Here is a 22,221-nt window from a genome sequence, read left to right on the forward strand (position 1 = left end):
TGATTTACAATGTCATAACAACATTTTGACTAATACATGCTGCCTCTGTGTCATTAGCCAGAGATCACTTTTTATTTTAATAACTAAATCTGAGGTTGACTCCAAAAGAGAGTCAGTCACCACAGACACCTGTGTTAGCACATGCAGTATTAGAGTAAAACGAACAAAATAAAATATTTGTTCTTGCTTATTAATTTCCCCATTGAGAAAAAACAGCAATAGCTGGTAGCTGTCTGCAGACATATGATCTAATTCGAGTCATCAAACTGGACCTCCTTGTTATGTTTGTGGTTTCAGACCTCTTAGAGCAGCGGTCCCCAACCCCCGGGCCTCGGACCGGTACCGGTCCGTGAGTCGTTTGGTACCGGGCCGTGAGAGTTGAGGCTCAGGTGTGAAATGTATGGTTTTCAGGGTTTTTATCGGTTTTCAGCGTTATTTTGTTATCGTTTTTATCGTTATCTCGGTTTTCCTGGGTCTTTTCACGTGTGTTATGAATAAATCTTCTTTTTTTCGGTACCGGTACTAGTTTTATTTTGTTGTATTTATCCGCGACACCTTAAAGGCCAGTCCATGAAAATATTGTCAGGCATAAACCGGTCCATGGCGCAAAAAAGGTTGGAGACCGCTGTCTTAGAGCTCTTGCTTTGCAGGTAATTTTACTCTAGTCTGTACTCCAAATTTTATTGAGTAAAATTATAGTATTTAACAATTATCCTTAATTAACAACTATCTGTAATTTACCCATAGAGCCTGTGAATGCACGTTGCTAACTAAACTTGCTAGCATTACCAAAACATTCATTTTAATAACTACATACCATCTGCAGGAGAAACACCAGCCAAATTTGACAGCTATTAACATTTTTCTTAATAGCTTATATCTGTGAAACACTTGTAAAGTAAGTAAGGTCTGTTTATTTGCCCTTCAGTTATAAAAATCTTCCTTAGTGCATGCAGTACTGTAGTATGTTTTTTTCTGAGCACTTGTTGCCCATATTGAGCAGTTAGATGCCTGCTGTGTACGACAGTCTCCCTGTTGATAAAAAATGATGTTATTTGATGAAATTAGATCTGCAACTAAATAGACCTTGTGGTGACAATGTTTTCTAAACTGCTATTACAAACCCAAGAATGAACTGTGAACCTTACTGTTGAATGATTTATTTGCTAATAAAGCTCCTTTCAGCTGCTACTTTATTAACACGTGGTCGCCAAAGTGGAAAGCTATGCATTTTTTTGATTTGGCAGATTGTTGCACCGGAGGCCTCTCCTGATGCAGTCTCAAAGGGATTTTTGTCTTCTCACGGGATAAAACTAGGGTGTCTTTACTTGTCAGGCAGATCTGTAAACCACTAAATTCTAGAGATAATGAATGATTTATTAACCAATAATAAGAATCAGAATAATCCTGCCTTTATTAAAGCTTTAACTTACTGGGCAGCATTTGCCTGCCTTTCAGGCCAAAGTTTGAGTTCTGTTGTTGCCCTTTGGTGTGAATAGCTCCTTTTGCAACGTTTCTCCATTATGTCACTGTTGGGAATGATTTTGGTTGCAGTTTGAAAATCTCCGTTTTATTTGTGTATTATTTTCATAATTCATTTTTGTTCGTGCTGTAATTGCAAGTGTTGTTGTGTTAGCTTTATGGTAGTTTTGGTGAGACGCAATGATGCCACACAATATTTCTCTTGCTTTTAATTTTCTAAGTGTGGGAGTCCTTTTCCAGCATCACATCAGCTCAATGAATGTGAAGCAAATATAGCCCCCAAAAGAAGTCAAAGTATTGTGCTAACTCAGAGGTGCTGCTTAGGGCTTGATGTTAAAGTAGAAATGCACTTCTGAGTTTATGAATGGAATTTTTTCATATTAATGTTTTGTATGTTTGCTTGTTATTATAGGCAAAACACAAAGAACAAACAGACAAAAGAAATCCAGGGTCAGATGTATTTTTGTGTCTTGTAAATGATAAAGCATTAAAAATTGACTGAGCAATCTTGTGCAGCTACTATACAAGATTCTTCAGCGGTATACAAACTAATTACTCTATATAAAGTTTGCATGCATGTGTATTTGGAAGAGGATGTGTTTGTGCTGTGATCTCTGAACTTGACAAGGCCAAGGTCTGATAACTTCTTGTTAGTGATCATGATCGACTACAGCTAGGAGTTTCTCTTCGCCAGTATAAAAAGGATTTGTTTGACAGCATTCACTGGATTGACCGATATTCAGAACAAAGTCAAAGGAATTTGGGGATGATCCAAAACTGACACCTTCAAGCTCGACTAAAATATGTAGCTGCCTACACGGACAAGCCAAATGCCTTCTGGAGAAAAGTTTTATGGCTAGATTAGACAAAGACTGAGCAATTTGGCCAAAAGAGGTGTGCTTGGAGGAGAAAAGGTGAGGCTTTCAAAGTCTAAGAACACTTCACCAACTTTAAGTGTGGTGGTGGTAGCATCATGCTCAGAAGCTGTTTTGCTGTCAGTAGTACTGGTATCTTGCACAAAGTGGATGGGATAATGAAGAACTACTGTCAAATTCTTCAGTTAAAACTTTGATACAGTTGGATGTTTCAACAGGACAATGATCCCAAACACACATTAAAACTGGTTTTGGAATGGATACAGGACACTAACATTAAGATTCTGGAATGGCCTTCCCAAAGCCCCCACCTCCTCCATAGACTATGGTTAAAAGCTATTACCACATCAAGAAACCAGTTTAAATTAAATCTACCAGTTCTGTCAAGAAGAAAGATCAAATGTCCAGTACGAGTTATGACAGAAGCATAATTCTGGTTACCAAAGGCATCTACAAAAGGTCCAACCCACTAAAGGACGTTTAATCAAATATTAGTGGGGATATATGTATATTTTTGAGTCTGTATGCATACTTTTAATTTTGAGTGGATTTGAGAAAATACAACATGAATTCACAACTGTGTCCCCAGTTCATATTTTCTAAAAGCATTAAAAATGTTTGCCATACAATCATTCCAACCTTAAAAAAAGAACAATTCAAAGGAGTCATTAAAAGTCCAAAATTACCATGACATTCATGCCCATGAAGAGTATGTAAACTTCTGACCATAACTGTATGCAGTGACAATTTGCACGAAGCAGCTGATCTGACAGTTCCTTGTCTGTATCACTGACAGTGTTGGTTGAGCTCCTATTCAACTGGCTGAATTCCTATTTTTTGTTATGGAAGTCGAGGGTTCCATAGCCGTTCATCAGAGCCATTTTTAGTTCACTATTTGGATACAGCTCTTCTTCACAGATCTCATTCTTGGTGGCAAACATCTGGCTGATCTCCAAGAAAGTTTTGTTCTTGGTCTCTGGAATGATGAAGAAGGTATAGACAGCCACTCCCAAGCAGACCACACAGAAGATCAGGTAACAGAAAGGACCTGTAGCAATCTGGGGTGGAAGGACACAAAGAAATACAAATGCACAGTTAAAGACACAAAACATGAAAGGTAGATTATTGGTTTTGTTGGCTTAAAGGTTAACGTTAGCATTAATAGCATTAGCATTAACATAGCAAATTTTTAAGGCAAGTACTTCCCTTTTTTTTTTAAAGCTGTAAATGATCTACTAGGTTTCCAAACTAGCCAGGGGCTCTTTTATTGCCCTTATTGCCATTATTTTTGCTGGAAAAGACAGTAAGATCAGTAGCAAATCGGTGATGTTTTGCAGCAGGGGAAATGTTTTGGTATAAACTCTAAGGTAGGCTATAAAACAGAAAAAACACAGGACAGGGTGTTTAGCCTAGCTTATCCCAGAGACTAGAGGAAGACGGTACCTGCTAGCCTGAAGACCTAAAACACTTTGAGAGCAATGAAGTTAGTTTGCTTCATGTGGAATAAAAACAGAAAGATTAAGGAACGTGCAATCTCATATTTTAAGATCTATGGCCAGACTAATTACTGACTGCCTCGGTCACTGTCAACTTAACAATTAATTGTCCTCTTTACTTTGTAGCTGTTCACTTGGAACGAAGCCGAGGACAATGACAGACAGCAAGGTCGGGACTTTTAATTGGCAATTTTATTGGTATTTGTGGAGTCACTTCTGTTCAGACAAAAGTGCACAGCCAGTCGTATACACACAGTAGATGTGCATCAAATGTCAAGACTACACATGTACAAAAAAAATAAAAAATAGAAATAAAGCCTTTTTACAGGTTTTTTCACTATAAACTGGACAGTATATTTAGATGGCTTTTGTGTACATTTGAATTTAGCTCTGTGGGATACAAGTCAGTGCTAACCTCTAAGAAGGGAAAGACAAAACCAATGGTGAAGTTGGACATCCAGTTGAGGCAACCAGCTACGGTGTACGCAGCCGGTCGATGAGACTGCTTAAACAGCTCCGCAGTGATCAGGAAAGGCACACCCGCTGTAAAGAATACACAAAAACATATTTTTCTTATTCCAAAAATATTCCCAACAACACCACATGAAGACAGTTTAATCTAACTAAGCATCCTGTTATAACACAAATCACATTTAATTACTTAGTATGGCTATATGAATCTATTGGGTGATGTGAAATTAACATCGGCATCTTAGTTCATCCATTACTTTATCAATACTCCCACTCAGGACTCTTCCTTGGCAGTTACTCAAAATTAACAGAAGATGATTAATGATAAACATTTCACAAGCCCAAGTGCTATTATATTACACTCCTTTTTCTACATGTACTTCATTATGTGTTCATTATTACTCACTAATCATAGACTGACAAGAGAGGAAGGTGTTTGTCAAGACGGCAAAACTCCACTTCTGAACCACAAGACACAGAATAGCTTAGCTCATGCAATTCATTAGTTTAAGATGTGCCTTAACTTTAAACATGTGATTCTTCATTGTTAGAAGTGAAGGCTATGAAGGAGAAATATGCATTAGTATAAGCTCTAATGATTAGCTTTCCGAATAATGTCCTCATTATTCTGTGCATGATAACTGCAGAGAGAAAAGTTTAATATTGTCAAACCAATAACTACACCATAATTTGTCAACATCTGCGGTATATATGGGAGGGCATCAATGTGCAAGCAAGGTTTCATTTGAAGGAAACCATATTCATCACAGCTAGCTTATGAACAATGAGCCATTAGAAGTCTAATTGCAGCAAGAGAAATCCTTGTTTGCTGAGGTATAGATTTTGCCTGTTTGACGAATGACGTTATGTAAACCAGATTTGTTCTAATCCATCATCCTCGCAGGTTCGCTCGACGTGGCTCTCATCGTTGTAAACTATTGCCTCTTAATTCACTTCACTCATCTCATCCAGTGTACAAATGGCTGTGAGAATGGAAGCAGTGTGGCAGTTAGGATTTCCTAATTTACAAGACTAATGAAATACAATATCTCCTCACAGCCAGAGGAGGAGTGTGGAGGATGGGGTGCTGATGTTTTCAAGCTTTGATGCCTGCTATTGTGCAAGTTTCCAGCAGGGTGCAGTGTTTCCTCATACACAGGATCACTTCTAGCTAATGCAATCACATGTAGGTTTGAAAGTGTTGGAAAGTTTTCATGCCAGATACAGATACAAGATTGTTTTTTTGTTTTTTTTTTACCTGGACCTATGCAGAAGCCAGCAATAATCCCAATAACACAGCCCACACTGATGTAGCGCATGTAGGACAACTGCGGCTGTGATTGGTCAAACACAAGTCATGAGTTGCAGATAGTCACACACAGTTTTTTTTTAATATTATTCATTTATATGATGACTTCAGATGGAAAAATCTCTAAGCCTATCTAACATTTTATTTTGTTTTAAATATTTCGTCAGTGTCCTATGTTCAGCTTCAGTGAGTTTACTTTAACAGCAGTGAAATGGTCACTGAATGAAATGCTTTTTAACAAATTTGATAGTCTTTTGCAGCGAAACCTGCTTTGCATTTGTGCATCATCCTTTGTGCAGTCCACCTCTTTGGATGAGACATAGGAAATAGTTGCTAAACATGCAACTGAAAACAATCTTACAGATAAGTGTGTTTTGACTGGTGTTCCTGTGGACATGGTAGCTTTTAGTGGCATTTAGAGGTTTCTGCTAGCAAACCATGTTTGGAAAGAGGCTTAGCATGGCTTTGAAGTGAAGCTTTCACCTGATATAATTTTCTCATTTTTCACAGAGGGTGTCACTTAGAGGCTTTTGCATCTGAAGACATACAATAATTTATGTAAATTATGTAAATTTGGTTATGTCCTAAGCTCCATGTAATGTACTATAATGTCATGCAAAATATTCCTAAACCAGCAGGATATCAGATGACATGTACCTGGAAGAGGACAGACACAGTGATTCCGGCACAGCACAGTCCCATAAAAAGGAAACCACCAATCATCAGTGGTCTTCTGCCCAGACGCTCAATAGTGAAACACTAAATAACGGACAAATAAGCAGGACTACATGTGACTAACCCATAAAAATAGATTTTCAAAAAGTTAGTTGCAATTATACAAATCTTTCGTTTGCATATATATATATATATATATATATATATATATATATATATATATATATATATATATATATATATATATATATATATATATATATATATATATATATATATATATATATATATATATATATATATATATATATATATATATATATATATTTTTTTTTTTTTTTTTTCAATAGAGTATAACATGGCCCTGTGCACGCTACAGAATAAATGACCTTCATTAGGTTTCAGCTCACCTTCCCCTAATCAGATTTTATGCAAGCATGACCAAGACAACAGAAAACACAAACTGAAACAGTCAAGTTAAACAAAACAGACTGTGCATGACTACATGTCATAACCAAAATAACCAAAGTCATTATTTCTTTTAAGTATTTTAGGTAAGAAGTTACATGTTTATCAGAAGGGAAGGCATTTGTTTTTCCCAGTTTCTCTTTTTCTTGTGGATCAAGACTGACGTTACCATCAGTCATACAAGGCACAGATTTATTGCAACCCCAAGTGCTTCATGGTTAATTAATCTGCTAATTCTATTTTCAGTTTAGCAGCCATTAAATCCATAACAAAACAAAAAATGCAATTTTTTATGTCAAGTTCCCAATATACTTAATTCTGTTGTATATTTTTGCTTTAACACTAGTCAAACAGATCTCAGACCAGGAAAACAGCAGCACATTATCACATCTGTGTTCCAACGTTACAAGTCCAAAATATAAAAAATCCTTGTATAATAGAAATACATTCATTTCATCTTAATGTGTGTGTGTCTACTCACCCCCAGCATCCCTGAGATGACCTCAATGGCCCCAGTTCCCACTGTTGTGTACTGAATATAAGGGTCTGCGATTCCTGCATTCCTAAAAATGTCATTTGTATAGAACCAGATCTGAAATTGACACAAGGTTTATTGATATGTTGAATCCTTTGGACTATTGATACAGCAAAAATCAAAGTTTGCCTTGTTTCCTTAAGGAGCCAAAAAGTCACTCTGCTTATCTGGTAATGCACACGATTCATCATAGTGATCATTATCACAAGGCCGACCATCACTCATGCATTTGAGATACAGCTTTTCATCAGTATGGACTCCTGACAAGTACTCCCCTTGAAATTAATTTGCGCATTCTCATTAATCACACTTTGCTGATACAACATCCATCATTGATGATGTGCGGACAAGATCGTGATCAGTGCAGTTAAATGCTGTCTTGTTGATTTAGTAACCATACATATAACATTTCATCACCATTGGAGGCTTGAAGTATGCAAACAGACGAGCAAAGCACAAACAATTCCAGAAACTTAAACAACTGGGATAAGATTTGATGAAGATGAATATAAGCTGCTAGGCTAAAACGCCTCCTTACTGAGCTAAAATCTCCTCTAATATAAGAATTGTGTTATATGAGTTGATTCATATATTTTGTTTTACGCACATGAGCACTAAAGTGCAAGCCAGTAACACTGCAGTGATGTCAGAGTGCTAAGCAAAGTAGCCATGGCTCATTTCACTCTGGAGCTTTTTTCAGCTTTTTCAGGCCAAACTGTTTGTTTAACAGAAGTAGCCTCATCTAATCACAGGATTTCAAAAGTGTTCTTGGATTATTTAGCTCATCTAATCTGACATGCCTCAGTGTGTAAACCTAACCTAGATTTACACAATGAGGTATGTACAGTTAAAGTAGGAAAAGTTAAGTAGGAGAAAATCACAGTCTTAAAATGACTTAATCTCTGGGCTTACTCAAAGCTACAATGCCAACTATACTACTTCAGTATTACCAAAACAAGCATCTGTCTTGAGAAACTGTCCTTGAGAAGACAGATGCTGATAACATAATAGTTTAATGGCAACTTCTACTTTATACAACCTAGTTCAGGAAACCGTTCATTGAGCACATTTGTGTCAAATGTCCTAGTGCCTTACACTTCCACATTACAAAAAGTGGATAAAACCTAGTTCACTTTTTAGTGGAGTATGTTGATCCTAAACAGATGCAGGTAGCCTCAGCACATGTCTCAACTTACTCTACCTTAAGAAAAAACAACCAAAGAGCGTAATCCTCATTATCCGTTTTATTACAGCATTCTTATTTGGAACTGATTTTGCTCATGCTGAATTATCCACTACAACCAGTACAAAGACACTGGAAATCATTCATTACATTCATCTGGAAAATATTTTGTTACCTGAAAATTAACTTTATGAATTTAGTTATGCATTTATTTGTCCCTTCTTTTCCTTCTTCACGATTTATCCATGATTTCACTTGTTTATGATTATGAATATGTAGTCGATGCTTTGTCGTATTCTCTTGCTTCGTGTAGAATTGGAAGAACGAAAACAAAGCAAGAGCAGCAACAAAATAATAGCGGGGCTGCCACTTTATGATGTGAATGACAGTACAGCTACAGTAGTACTTGCAGAAGAAATAGCTCTTTCATCATTTTTCCTAGGTTGAGTGGCTCCCCAGCTGGCTGTAACTCTACAAAATCAGCACCACAAATACTGTAAAAGCACCATGTTGTAACATGTTGAATAATATCTGGTTGTGCACAAACTCAGTCTGTATGAATATGATTATAAGTATCCAATATTTTAAGAAAAAACATGCACATTTACTTTTCAAACTCTCTTGAATTGCTTAGTTTTACTTTTCGTGTCTCAGATTTGGAGACACTACTTCTTCTGGAGGTTTGAAGCCTTCCAGTGTTCCTGGCTGGAACAGCTGGGACTGAGAGACTCAGTGGGGTGCACCCCTGCTGCGAAATGGCACTAGCATATGAGCCTGCATGCCTGGAGCCTCCATCCATATGAAGCAATGAGTACAAAGATGTGTTTGACTTTGTGTTCGGATGGGTGGACCTTGTTATGTGAGGTAACGCTGAGGGAGAGCACCAGGAGATAATGAGGCATGGTCACATCGCCCCCTGCTTAGTCATTCAGTGGGTGTGAGACTGTGATGTATGGATGGACGGGAGGAGCCCAGCTGGGAACTCTCGCACTATAAGATCTCCCTCTCATATAATAACTGCACAGTTGTTGCACATTCAAAATGTGACAATACACACACATATAAACAAAAGATGAAAAAAACAACACAATAGTTCTCCTACTCACGGCATCAATCCCAGACAGCTGCATGCCGATGTTGACCACTGCAACAGTGAGGACCTGCCAGCGGACACAGCTGTCCATGAGGAGGCTGCAGACAGAGAGGGTCTGCATGGAGGACAAAGAGCGTTGCTCCTCCTGCATCTCTTCAACCTCAGCCTGAATGTTTCCTTTAGTACGGAACCACTTTAGGGCTACAGAACGGAGTGAAACAGGAGTCTTTTTTATTAAACCAGTTTTAATTCATCCTTCAAGTATCACAGTGAAAGGATTATGTAAAGTTTGAGAATCTGTTCTAGGCGTCTTGATCTTCCTTTGTAATAGGGGTTAGGGGTTAGGTTATTCAGAAAAGGAAAGCAAGAAATGCACTTTTTAACCTGCAATGGTGGCATGCACATCTCCTCTCTCTATTAGCAGATATCGTGGACTCTCTGGAAACCATGGCAACAGTATCAGCTGGACCATGGTAGGAACCGCCACAAGAGACAAAAGCAGAGGCCAGTGCTCTTCCTGTGTGGGGAAAAAACAACCCCAATAAAAACCAAAGACCTCACCTAAACCTTGATTTAAAAAAATAATAATATCATCATCTAAAACTATTCATTCCATCTTTACCATCTTTGTCTTTATACCTACAGTGGGGCAAAAAAGTATTTAGTCAGCCACCGATTGTGCAAGTTCCCCCACCTAAAATGATGACAGAGGTCAGTAATTTGCACCAGAGGTACACTTCAACTGTGAGAGACAGAATGTGAAAAAAAAAAAATCCATGAATCCACATGGTAGGATTTGTAAAGAATTTATTCGTAAATTAGGGTGGAAAATAAGTATTTGGTCACCTCAAACAAGGAAAATCTCTGGCTCTCACAGACCTGTAACGTCTTCTGTAAGAAGCTTTTCTGTCCCCCACTCGTTACCTGTATGAATGGCACCTGTTTGAACTCATCATCTGTATAAAAGACACCTGTCCACAGCCCCAAACAGTCAGACTCCAAACTCCGCCATGGCCAAGACCAAAGAGCTTTCGAAGGACACCAGGAAAAGTATTGTAGACCTGCACCAGACTGGGAAGAGTGAATCTACAATAGGCAAGCAGCTTGGTGTGAAAAAATCAACTGTGGGAGCAATCATCAGAAAATGGAAGACATACAAGACCACTGATAATCTCCCTCGATCTGGGGCTCCACGCAAGATCTCATCCCGTGGGGTCAAAATGATCATGAGAACGGTGAGCAAAGATCCCAGAACCACACGGGGGGACCTGGTGAATGACCTGCAGAGAGCTGGGACCAAAGTAACAAAGGTCACCATCAGTAACACACTACAACGGCAGGGAATCAAATCCCGCAGTGCCAGACGTGTTCCGCTGCTGAAGCCAGTGCATGTCCAGGCCCGTCTGAAGTTTGCCAGAGAGCACATGGATGATACAGCAGAGGATTGGGAGAATGTCATGTGGTCAGATGAAACCAAAGTAGAACCTTTTGGTATAAACTCAACTCGTCGTGTTTGGAGGACGAAGAATACTGAGTTGCATCCCAAGAACACCATACCTACTGTGAAGCATGGGGGTGGAAACATCATGCTATGGGGCTGTTTTTCTGCCAAGGGGACAGGACGACTGATCCGTGTTAAGGACAGAATGAATGGGGCCGTGTATCGTGAGATTTTGAGCCAAAACCTCCTTCCATCAGTGAGAACTTTGAAGATGAAACGAGGCTGGGTCTTCCAACATGACAATGATCCAAAACACACTGCCCGGGCAACAAAGGAGTGGCTCCGTAAGAAGCATTTGAAAGTCCTGGAGTGGCCTAGCCAGTCTCCAGACCTCAACCCCATAGAAAATCTGTGGTGGGAGTTGAAAGTCCGTGTTGCTCGGCGACAGCCCCAAAACATCACTGCTCTCGAGAAGATCTGCATGGAGGAATGGGCCAAAATACCAGCTACTGTGTGTGCAAACCTGGTAAAGACCTATAGTAAACGTTTGACCTCTGTTATTGCCAACAAAGGTTATGTTACAAAGTATTGAGTTGTATTTTTGTTATTGACCAAATACTTATTTTCCACCCTGATTTACGAATAAATTCTTTACAAATCCTACCATGTGGATTCATGGATTTTTTTTTTTCACATTCTGTCTCTCACAGTTGAAGTGTACCTCTGGTGCAAATTACTGACCTCTGTCATCATTTTAGGTGGGGGAACTTGCACAATCGGTGGCTGACTAAATACTTTTTTGCCCCACTGTATATTTAGCTATTCCATAAGTAAACATAGGGTGTCTTGAAGCTTTTTCTGTCTGAAAGTATATTGTTTGCAACGCTTTGTGCATCTGCTCAATTGTAGATCACAGAGTCTCTGCATGCATGCATCAATTCAAAATGTTATTTTTATTACATATTAGAACTATGAAAGCCAGTCAAACATCACAGTATAAGAACCTTTCCCAGTATCTCCGAGAGCCCCAGGACCTGAGCGATGAAAACTCCAAGACAAATGTGAATGCTGGGAACAAGGCCCAGGAAGCCTCGCAAATTCTTAGGAGCGATCTCACCGAGGTACATCGGCACCACACTGAGAGAAATCCCTGTAGAAACGAAGAAAGTGCAATTAATACAGTCTGACTGTGCTGGTGCAAAAATGAACAAAACACCAAATATGAACTGAAAAGGCAATTTAAAGCATAAATGACTCAGCTGTTTATAGATTATAGGAAATGTATATACAGCTATTTTTCACCAACAACACAAAGTGCTGCTAATTACAGACAAATATGTGACAGTAATAATAACAGTAATAAATATTAAGAGGAGATTATTGACATTGGAATAAATTTTAGTCAACCAGGAACAGTAGGCATGTCTACCTGAATGTACTCCTGTGATGAAACGCCCAATGATGACCATCTCAGGAATTCTGCACCATCTGCTAAAGCCCATCAGAGCTCCGCCCATAAAAACAAGTGCAGTGGATCTCACCAGAGTCCCTTTCCTGTTTGGACGCAGTGATTCTCGTTGCTCAGCTCTCTAAGTTTGAGTCTGTCACAGGTTAATAGTAATTTATAAACATGCACTCAAAATTCATAAACATGGTCACACTGACCTTCCATATTTGGTAACTAGTCTGCCCACCAGCAGTGCTCCGGTCATTCCACCAATGGCAAAGATTGACACAGTAAGAGAGTACAAGACGGTAAGAAGATGCCCATCCGGAGTCAAGCCATGACTTTCTAATAATGTCTCATTGTAGAAGTCTTTGATGTACTGGTGGAAAACAAGGTAAATTCATTTTCTAAGCAAAAAACACCCCAAATAAATCAAACCCAGTGTAAAAAGATTGTGTGCAATCAAAAGATAATGTTACCTTTTTTAGATATCTTATTTATTTAGCCTTTTATTTATTATTCTAGCACAGCAGTTTTATAGGAGCCAGAGTTCAAAATATTGTTGTTTTTTTTCTTACACTGAGCTTCGTGCAGCCATGTGCTCTCTGAAACCAGCTCTCTGAAACCAGCTCCTCTTCCTTTTAAAGCAACTTTCTTCTGACCGACTGCTCCTTGCAAACCGAAAGTTTGAAGAGGAGTGTGGAGCTTCTGTGCTCACATCTAAAGCCATGAGACGACTATAATAAATACATCCAATCTTACCAACATAAACGAGAGCCAAGAGTTGCAAAAACAGCCTGAAATAGAGCAGTCAGAAGCCTGGATTTGTGAATAGTGCAAATACTAAGTTATTATCAATTACACCGATCAAACTTTTTGAAACCTTGAACATGTTTAATGTGAGCATCCGTAACTGTAACACTACAGACATGACACAAAAAATGAAACATAAATGATACGTCACAATATATCCCCAAAAGACCTGATAAATGAAAATTTGATGTTGTAACTTCAATAATTTAAGTCAAGTCAAATTCAAAGCTGAAAAGGACTCATCGACTGCATGCTTGATGAATCTGACGGTGATGCCTTTCACTCAATAAAGTGTCCAGGATGATCCATTGCATTAAAATTTTAAGAAAAATATGAATTAAATATATACATTAATATGAATTCAAAAGAATACAGAAAAGGTGCAGGAGAGGACCAGAGGTGGGACCAAGTCATTGTTTTGCAAGTCTCAAGTCTTTATCCTCAAGTCTCAAGTCAAGTCTCAAGTAATGTCAGGCAAGTCAGAGTCGAGTCTCAAGTCACTGGTGTAAAAGTCCGAGTCAAGTCACAAGTCTGAAACTTTGAATTTCAAGTCCTTTCGAGTCTTTAAAAAAAAAAAAAAGTATGTTGCAGTTATGCTAAATGTAAATATTAGACCATGTAATTTTTTAATCTGTGTTTTTCTCAACACATGACAAAATAGTGAACTTAGAAAATATACACAAATTGTGAAATTGCACCTCTTTAAAATGCAGCTCAATTAAACCTAGCTCCAAGAATAATTTTCACCGACAGTTCTGAGATAAGCTGCATGTTATTCTTGGATGCGCTTGTAGGACCGGCTTTGAAATCGCATGACAAAAATATCATACATAAATAAATGATTTTTTTTTTTTTAAATATCATTTAAAAAAAAAAAACTGCATCACCAACGTAGCCTTGAAAACATTTGCTAGTTAGATGAAGTCAGCTATCTCATCGTAGCATATTTATATGCATATTTATAATCATACGGTTCTTGGAGTGAGTGCATACACTCATGAAGTTTAGTAACTTCCGGTCACTGCAACAAGCCCAGGTACAGTTTACCGACGGATGGGTGCAGGACCTTGAAATGCACCGTGTCGAACGAAAGACCATCGTACGTATCATAAGTTTACCAGTCTCACAAATTGTTGTCATAAATACACATTCCTTAACCGTTTATTAATAGGACCTTTGAGCTCAACGGTAATTAATTAGTAGTGGAAATAATTTCTGGTACCCATCACAGAAATGTAGCAGTGACAATAATACTGTATGCTGTAATCGTACTGGGCAATTAGTGATACAAAAAACCTGTTTTATCCTGTGAATAAAAGTATGTGTTTTTGTCAGTGTACCATAATAACAGAAGCGAAACGCAATATTGTGTCAGGACAATTCACTATTTATGCACAATAAATAAAGGAGCATAGCGCGACAATTTCTGTTCAGCGCCAGACTTGCTTGTAACCTATATCACCAATTATGTTAAGAAAAGTGACGTATTAACTACAACAGCAGACTGACCTTTGTGTAAATGCTTGGAGCAGACTAACCTGTGAGCTGGAGTGTTCTGGGACGTTATATTTGATCTTTGAATGGCTGCAATCCAGGCCACCCGTCGCGTCTTTGTCACTTCGGAAACATGGCTCGAACAATTTCTCTTCAACGACGTAATCCGATAACAACCGATCTCTTTACCCGTCGGCTTCCCGTGGCTGTCATGCGACCGGCTATTGCAGTTAATAATACAACAGCTTCTTGACATTTTTGTGTTTCCTTTTATCGCTGTGTGACTGATTTTAATTGAAAGCCTGCGTGCGCTAGTACCGCTTGCCACGAGTTCCCAGAATCCTTTGCGGTTCTACCCGTGAATGACGTCACATTTTCAATCTCTATATAATATGCATGTTAAATTTTATATTTGGGGTAAAATATCAAGTCTTTTCAAGTAAACCGGTTCAAGTCCAATTCAAGTCCCAAGTCATTGGTGTAAAAGTCCAAGTCAAGTCACAAGTCTTAGAACATTTTTTCAAGTCAAGTCTAAAGTCATAAAATTAATGACTCGAGTCTGACTCGAGTCCAAGTCATGTGACTCGAGTCCACACCTCTGGAGAGGACACAATTCAAAAATTCTCCCTGTACTATGTGCTATGTTATCGCACATAAAAAGGCCTCAGTGAAAGTCTACAGATCTCATAAAGAAGCATACGACAGTAACAACATAGTAAGTGTCCATAACCAACAGGAAGGGAAATTTATATTTGCTCCTTTGCTTTGTTTCTGTATTGATTTCTTATACAAAGTAATGAAAATTATTGAAACAACAGAAAGTGTCATATGATGTCAGAAAGGTTTCAACTGCTGACCTGCTCCTCCTTAAAAGAGCTGGATAGAATAGAATAGAACTCCTCCATATTACCTTGCTTACTAAAATATTACTTTCTGAATGTTGTCATATGTCTGGAGTGTTCAGGTCTGTGTTAACACAACAACAAAATCTTGGAAGTACAAACCCATTGACCCCAAAGCCAGATGATCCAATGCTCTGAGGAAGTGTTAAAACTTTTAATGTTAAAATTCATTAATTTTAACATTAACAGATAACAGAATTTTAGATCACTTGACACTAAGAAACTGACCCAAACAAAATGAACTGAACTGCTCCAGCTGTCCCTACTTCTGTGCAGAGCATTCAGGATTTGGGGAAATACCCAGTATTTTTCTGTTTTTCTCAAGAAAAAGATTGACTTTATTCTCACATCTCACTTCCATATCAGTCGGGAGTCGGCTTACGCTAGCTAAATTGCTAGCTTAGCCAAAGGACACAAGCAGAAGCAACTAAATTGGCTCCATGTCTTTTGAAATTAGCCGTGCCAGGAAATAGTTATTACATTAATGTGTGCGTTTTAGAGCATTAGAGAGATGACTTGTGACTTCATTCCATCCTCCCGTGACCAGTAGCTAAGCTAATCATCTCGTGAATCTATTTTTATAAAAATGAAACTCATGTCAAGCTTCTAAAGCCGGGCATACACTGTCCGATTTTTCAGTCGTGCGACTGTTTTGGGGATCGGCCCGAGTTTCGCCTTAATCGTGTGTCGTGCATCGTGTAGTATACATGAGGTAACAAGAAGCGATTAACACCTCATGACCAGCTCCCGATCATCAATCGTATGGTCGCAAGAAAATCAAACCTGTCTGAAATCCTTTCGGCCCTCGTGAGGGTGTCAACTCAGCCTCTCACACTGCGCATGCGCAAACAGAATTGGAAGTAGAAAGACGGAGCAGCACGGCAGTGATCTGGACACAAGCGATGGAGGCACAACTTGAAGAAATTTGGCAAGCTCATCCGAGCATTTCGATGTGGCCTCACAATATTATCACGAGCGCACCAACCGTGAAAAGAGTTGGATGGACATTGCTGCTCAACTGCAGCCGCCTGGTCAATGTTTTTCATTAGCAATTTAGCAAAGTTGATGGTGGTGGTGTGTGTGTCAGTGTCTGTTAAAGACAGAGAGGGAGAGACAGATTTTGTGTTTAAGCTTATAAGCTTCATGTTATGGACGCACAGTGTGAACACTCAAGTCACATCAGAGCATCGGGCCGTATAGTGTGAGACCCTGCATCGTGACCCACGAACTTCTAACCCCTGCGAATCAATCGTAGAGTTTGAGCAGGAGCTGAATAATGCGACTGAAAAAAATCGCACAGTGTATGCCCAGCTTAATGTAGACAGTGCATCTGCAAGCATTTCAACATGTCTAAGCCTCCCTCTAAACCAATTACAGTTTCATTGTGGATATTTAAAAACAATAGCATTAAGAAAACACCCTGGCTGGCTGATTCCTGACCTGGAACTGATGCAGGGTTTTTATAAAATTTTTGTTACTTTAATCCACGACTATAAAACATATTTATAAAGTTTCAACAACAGATACCAAGCTCTAGAAAAACAATGCAAATGAAAGTTGGAGATGAAAGGTTTAGCTGATCCTAAGTCCTGAGATACGAACATGAGACAATACCCTGAACCTGCTCACATGCTTCTGTGGGGCTGAACACATGACTGCACCGCGGCAAATTCAACATCCAAGGAACATAATGGATTAAGAGCTACAGCGTATCAATGACATGGTGAGGTAGCTATATAAGCTCACATGACCCCACATGACAATTTATTTGTTCAGTTGGAGTGTTATGTTCAAATGGGTTATTTAACCATTGAGAATCAAATTTCATACAGTGTTTAACCATAAAGGGAACATTTGAGTTCTCACGAAAAGCATGCACGCAAATGAAATCACAAAACTAGGAGTCTTATTATGTAGACGACGATGAAAATACCTTTGCAGGAGAGTTGACAACGGCCAAGTTATAGCCATAGAGCATAGAGCTGCCAAATGAGGCCAGGAAAGCCACTGCCAGCAGAGGCTTTGTAAGATGCTGTGGAAAACACAAAGCAACACATGAGGGGAAAACCAAGCTGCAAACAGAGTTTACTGTCTCAGGGATGTCTAACTCATTTGACATTGTGGGACACAAACAGTCCACTTTGATGTGAAGTGGACCAGGCCAGTGAAACTCCCCTTTCTTTCAGTGTAAAGCAGTTTAACTATTCATTCAATTCAATTCAATTTTATTTATACAGCACCAAATCACAACAACTTTGCCTCAATGGCCATTTTTATCTAAGCTGTAAAACCTATTTAAACACAATTAAAAGTCAAAAACTTACAGGCGTTGTCACATTCAGTGTCAGAGTGGAGTCTTTGCTTGACCAATTCTGGCCCCCTGACCTTATGTTTGACACCCCTGATCCAATAGATTTCACCATAACTAAACAAACTGGAAGCATAAACAATTACCCTAAATGAATATGTTAAAGCAGCTGACTAAATGTTACAGTTTAGTTAATGTGTATTGAAAAATCAGCTAAATGATGTTTAGTTTTAAAAAGTCACCATGATCAAAGGTACCTGACTTTATTTAGAATTTAAAGCTGTACAACAACAATCAGTGATAACAGATAAGACTCATAAGTCTGTTATGACTAAAGGTAGTCAACAGCTCCTCTGAGCCATTGTCACTCCTTTTAAATATAGTTCACAGGAGACATTGCACCCCACTCAACAACAATTTATTCTGATTAAATATCTCATGTGGAGCTGCTCACATGTCACACCACTTTAAAATGAGACACGAGTAACTTCTCATTTGCCGTTTAAAAACACACACAGGCTACTTTTGCTTTTAAAGTCTCCTTTAGTCTTTTTTTTTAACCTGATTTGTGGTAAATTGAACGATGCTTGGAATGTCATATGACGTGGTGACTGGTGCTATTGTACGAGTTCAGTGTGTCATGATGAGTTTTCCAAGGAACCCAGTAAGCATCTTATATGAACCATGACCTTGAACCAACGTTGTACAATGAGATTAGGAGGCATTCGCGACATAATTCCAAAATCATGTGACTAATAAAAAGCGATCACTGGAAACGACCATACCACCCAGGAATTAGATCGAAATTTTTAAAAATGCTTACACTTACCGAGGTGAGTTTTTCATTGTTTCCCTGTAACAGTTCTTCCGCCATTTAAGTCATAAATGATTATTCCCCTTGTGTGAGTTTCTTCGTCATCTGCAAAACTTTTCAAAACTCTTTTCACCGCATCCCCATTTGTAGAGTTTGAGCCGTGATCGTGTACCGGAGAGGAGGCGTGTCGTGTTGATGGGCGGAATTTCCACAGTCGTTAAACCGCCTGCAAAGCAGGCCCATCCCACAACTTTTATCGTTTCCCTTTCCCCAGCAAAGATCACGAGTGTCATCCTACACCCCAGAGTGATTAGAGTAATTTACTTTAAAAAAAACAATTTTTATTTAATAATTTGTCAGTTAACATGATTACACAAAACCTACCTTAAAAACCTTAAATTTCGTGGAATTTGATGGAAGAAATTGATTTACAGTTTTAAGATTTTATTTTTCCTTATACACCTGGAGGTCTGTTGTATAAATCTAACCTTGACTTAATTTCAAAGTTGCACTGAACTTTGCATTTTTTCCTGTTTAAATTCGTTTATCTTGTAAGTTTCATCTCCCCAACACTCACATGAGTGTAGCAGAGCTCCTCCCTTTTCCAGCTAATTACAAGTGATTTTTAAAAATCCAGTCATTGAAGCCTAAAGCACTTGCTAGTCAAATGGTAGCTGCACGATTTTACAGAAATCTATAAGTGCAGCTTTTCACTTCTGGTTAAGTAAGATGCTTTCAAAGCTGACATTAGAAGTTTAACTATGTTATGTTTTATTGCTTTATGGTAACAATAAATGTTGCTTTCTGTAACCTCCTTTAATGGAAATAGTTTGAAAAGAATTTAAGATTAAGTTTGGATTTTTCTCTTACCTTTACTGATTAATTAAAGTACTTGGAGTAAGACTTGCATTTTTTGCTTCCCTTTTGGCTTTTAATTTGAAATGTTCTATAAAAATAATTATTCTACTCAGAAACGACAAGCACAAAACCTACATTTCCAGGTGTAGACATCATTTTTTTCATCTGCTCACAGTTTTGTCCTCTACACAAAATGCAAATAAACAATGTCAGTTAATGTTCACCAAAGTGATATGCTCGGCATCAGATCTTCACCTGACTGTCATGGATGAAGACCTGTTTGGTTGCCTTTTAATCGCCTTTAGTCACAGTACCATCTGCTTTACATATGATTCTTGAAATGTCTATAACAGGAGTGTCCAACTCCAGGCCTCAAGGGCCGGTGTCCTGCAGGTTTTAGATGTGTCCTTGATCCAACGGAGCAGATTTAAATGGCTAAATTACCTCCTCAACATGTCTTGAATTTCTCCAGAGGCCTGGTAGTGAACTAATCATTTGATTCAGCTGTGTTGACGCAGCGTGAGATCTAAAACCTGCAGGACACTGGCCCTTGAGACCAGTAATCGGAGACCCCTGGTCTATGGTTATTTCAAGATGAGATAATGGAGTTCCTTGCAAAAATGCAAAAGCCTTGAGCCACCTCTCATTTTTAAAACACATTTTCTAGTTCTAATTTAGTAAAAACATACCTGTGTAGAAGGACACACAACGTTACTGCAACATTATTGAAGCAGTGTGGGATCATCTTGATAAAGAACAGAAAAAAGGGCAGCCAACATCCAAAGTGCAGCTTTGGATGTCCTTCAAGAAGTTGGAGAGCTACTCCTGGAGACTACTTAATGAAATGACATTTTTAAGTTTGTTGTAAGCACAGAACAGTTTAATTGTGTTTAGAAACTAAAAGCTGAGAAGACAAGAAGAAATCAAACACAAAATATGTAAAACACAGATAAATCACATGAAGTATATTATGCACTGTGAGAAGTTTAAATGAAATAATAATAATACAGGGATATGTGAGTTGAAGTGGAGAATTTAGTCAGCAATGGACTACACAAAGTGACACAAGATTTTATTTTATTTTTTCATGGGGAGGGGGTGATGGCGACTTCACCTCCTTTACACCCTTTTGCTACCTCCATCAGATTTCTCCCTGCTGATATTTCCTGGTATGATATAGTATATTCCCTACATAGATTCCTCCAGTACACAACCAATGACCCTTTAAACATATGCTCCTAACTTTAAACCAACGAGCCAAGTTGAGACCATCATGCAGGTCAAATGACTTGTGTCATATGACTTCTAGCGCTGTGAAATTTATGCGGCATCATGCTGTTTTTGTGTATAAAATCAATTAGGCTGGGAACAGGGACATAACTCACTGGGCTGACACCATAAAAAAAGAAAAGAACAAATGTGTAATGAAATGAAATATTATGAGGAAAAGGTGTGTGCTGACACTAAAAAACACTCGATAAGACTTACAAGCTTACTACGCAACACAAACTTGATGTTTGGCATACATGTTCGCACATATACATATACATTTGTATACACCAAATTAATAATGACTGTGAAGCATAATTGTAGCTTTTTTTGGTCTTTTTGTACAGTTTGACTTTTAATTATGCCATGTGTAAAACATTTGTGGGATTAGAACACAAACGCAAGTGTCTGAGCTCTTGTCTTTTCTCATCCATCCATCCATCCTTTTCCACTAATTCAATCCAAGGTCACAGGGGGCTGGAACCTATCCCAGCTGAGAGAGGGGAGAGGCCATGGACACCTGGTACAGGTCACCGAGCTCCTCCCTTTTCCAGTCACGTTTCAAGTGTCACTTACCAGCTCTTGTTCGCCTCCAGTTCCACAAAATTAATAGATAATTAAATAAATTTGTAATACCTTTTTTCATCATGAGAACAGAAAAAACTATTGCAAAAACAATTGAGGGTCTATAAAGGCAAACATTTGATTTAATTCACAAAATAATTAGATTCAGTTTGTGTTTTTGGACACTTATGAATAGTGCAAATAAGTTTAGAAAGTTTGTTGTAATCAGTCATGGCAAACCCTGCCATGTAAAAGGTAATTAGCTGACCTAATAGTTAATTAAAAATATTGATTAGTGTAGCTTTAAATGTTTGCTGGTGATCCTGGTCAGGTGACTGCAGCAAAGGAGCTACAGAGTAAGGAAAGTCACAGCTGCAGTGTTTTTATTTCTTTGAATCTAAGTTAACTGGCCTGTAGTAATTCATCAAAATGAAGTCCTAAATGCATCAAAACACCTATTATAGAGCAACGTTAGTTGGTCTGTTGTGTTTGTGTTATAAAGAGCAACACTTGATTACAGTAAACGATGAACAAATCTTTGCTTTTATTATAAGTAAATTTGGAGACTGAGGTCTGTGTCTCTTGATGGGTCTTGATGAATATCAGGCCTGTTCTCATTTGTTGCTCACTGGGCTTCTTGGATCAAGGTCAAGAGTGCACATTGAGGAACACGGACAAAATGTGAGACTCTGATCAGAGTTCACATGTTCATCTCTTTACGTTG

The 22,221-nt window shown here is 38.5% G+C and overlaps 1 protein-coding gene across 3 annotated transcripts; it reads right to left on the reverse strand.

Moving 5' to 3' along the window:
- Nucleotides 1-1,926: 1,926 nt before the first annotated feature.
- Nucleotides 1,927-19,008, reverse strand: slc2a15b (solute carrier family 2 member 15b). 3 transcript variants are annotated; one of them, XM_080302720.1, is made up of 13 exons: nucleotides 18,822-18,958; nucleotides 18,009-18,118; nucleotides 17,618-17,716; nucleotides 12,694-12,854; nucleotides 12,458-12,582; nucleotides 12,033-12,178; nucleotides 9,972-10,104; nucleotides 9,601-9,788; nucleotides 7,258-7,368; nucleotides 6,291-6,392; nucleotides 5,583-5,658; nucleotides 4,269-4,396; nucleotides 1,927-3,415 (listed from the first exon to the last, which is right to left on the reverse strand). In XM_080302720.1, exons 2-13 carry the CDS (start codon nucleotides 18,105-18,107, stop codon nucleotides 3,188-3,190), a joined length of 1,596 nt encoding a protein of 531 aa, XP_080158846.1. In that variant the 5' UTR covers nucleotides 18,108-18,118; nucleotides 18,822-18,958; the 3' UTR covers nucleotides 1,927-3,187. The 3 variants fall into 3 exon arrangements, with proteins under 3 accessions (XP_080158846.1, XP_026025889.1, XP_080158847.1); XM_026170104.2 differs by lacking the exon at nucleotides 18,009-18,118 and having other exon boundaries at nucleotides 18,822-19,008; XM_080302721.1 differs by lacking the exons at nucleotides 17,618-17,716; nucleotides 18,009-18,118; nucleotides 18,822-18,958 and adding an exon at nucleotides 13,054-13,182.
- Nucleotides 19,009-22,221: the final 3,213 nt, after the last annotated feature.

This window comes from Astatotilapia calliptera, chromosome 6 (genome assembly GCF_964374335.1).
Source record: "Astatotilapia calliptera chromosome 6, fAstCal68.1, whole genome shotgun sequence".
NCBI classification, from domain to species: Eukaryota; Metazoa; Chordata; class Actinopteri; order Cichliformes; family Cichlidae; genus Astatotilapia; species Astatotilapia calliptera.

What these genes read in the sequence shown, in the direction of transcription:
- slc2a15b (XM_080302720.1), bottom strand. Translation starts at nt 18,107, where the DNA reads ATGGTGAAATCTATTGGATCAGGGGTGTCAAACATAAGGTCAGGGGGC. An exon ending in CACTGAATGTGACAACGCCT is followed by an intron (nt 17,717 to 18,008) that starts GTAAGTTTTTGA and finishes TGTTTTCCACAG; the next exon opens with CATCTTACAAAGCCTCTGCT. An exon ending in TGTGCATGCCACCATTGCAG is followed by an intron (nt 9,789 to 9,971) that starts GTTAAAAAGTGC and finishes TCCGTTCTGTAG; the next exon opens with CCCTAAAGTGGTTCCGTACT.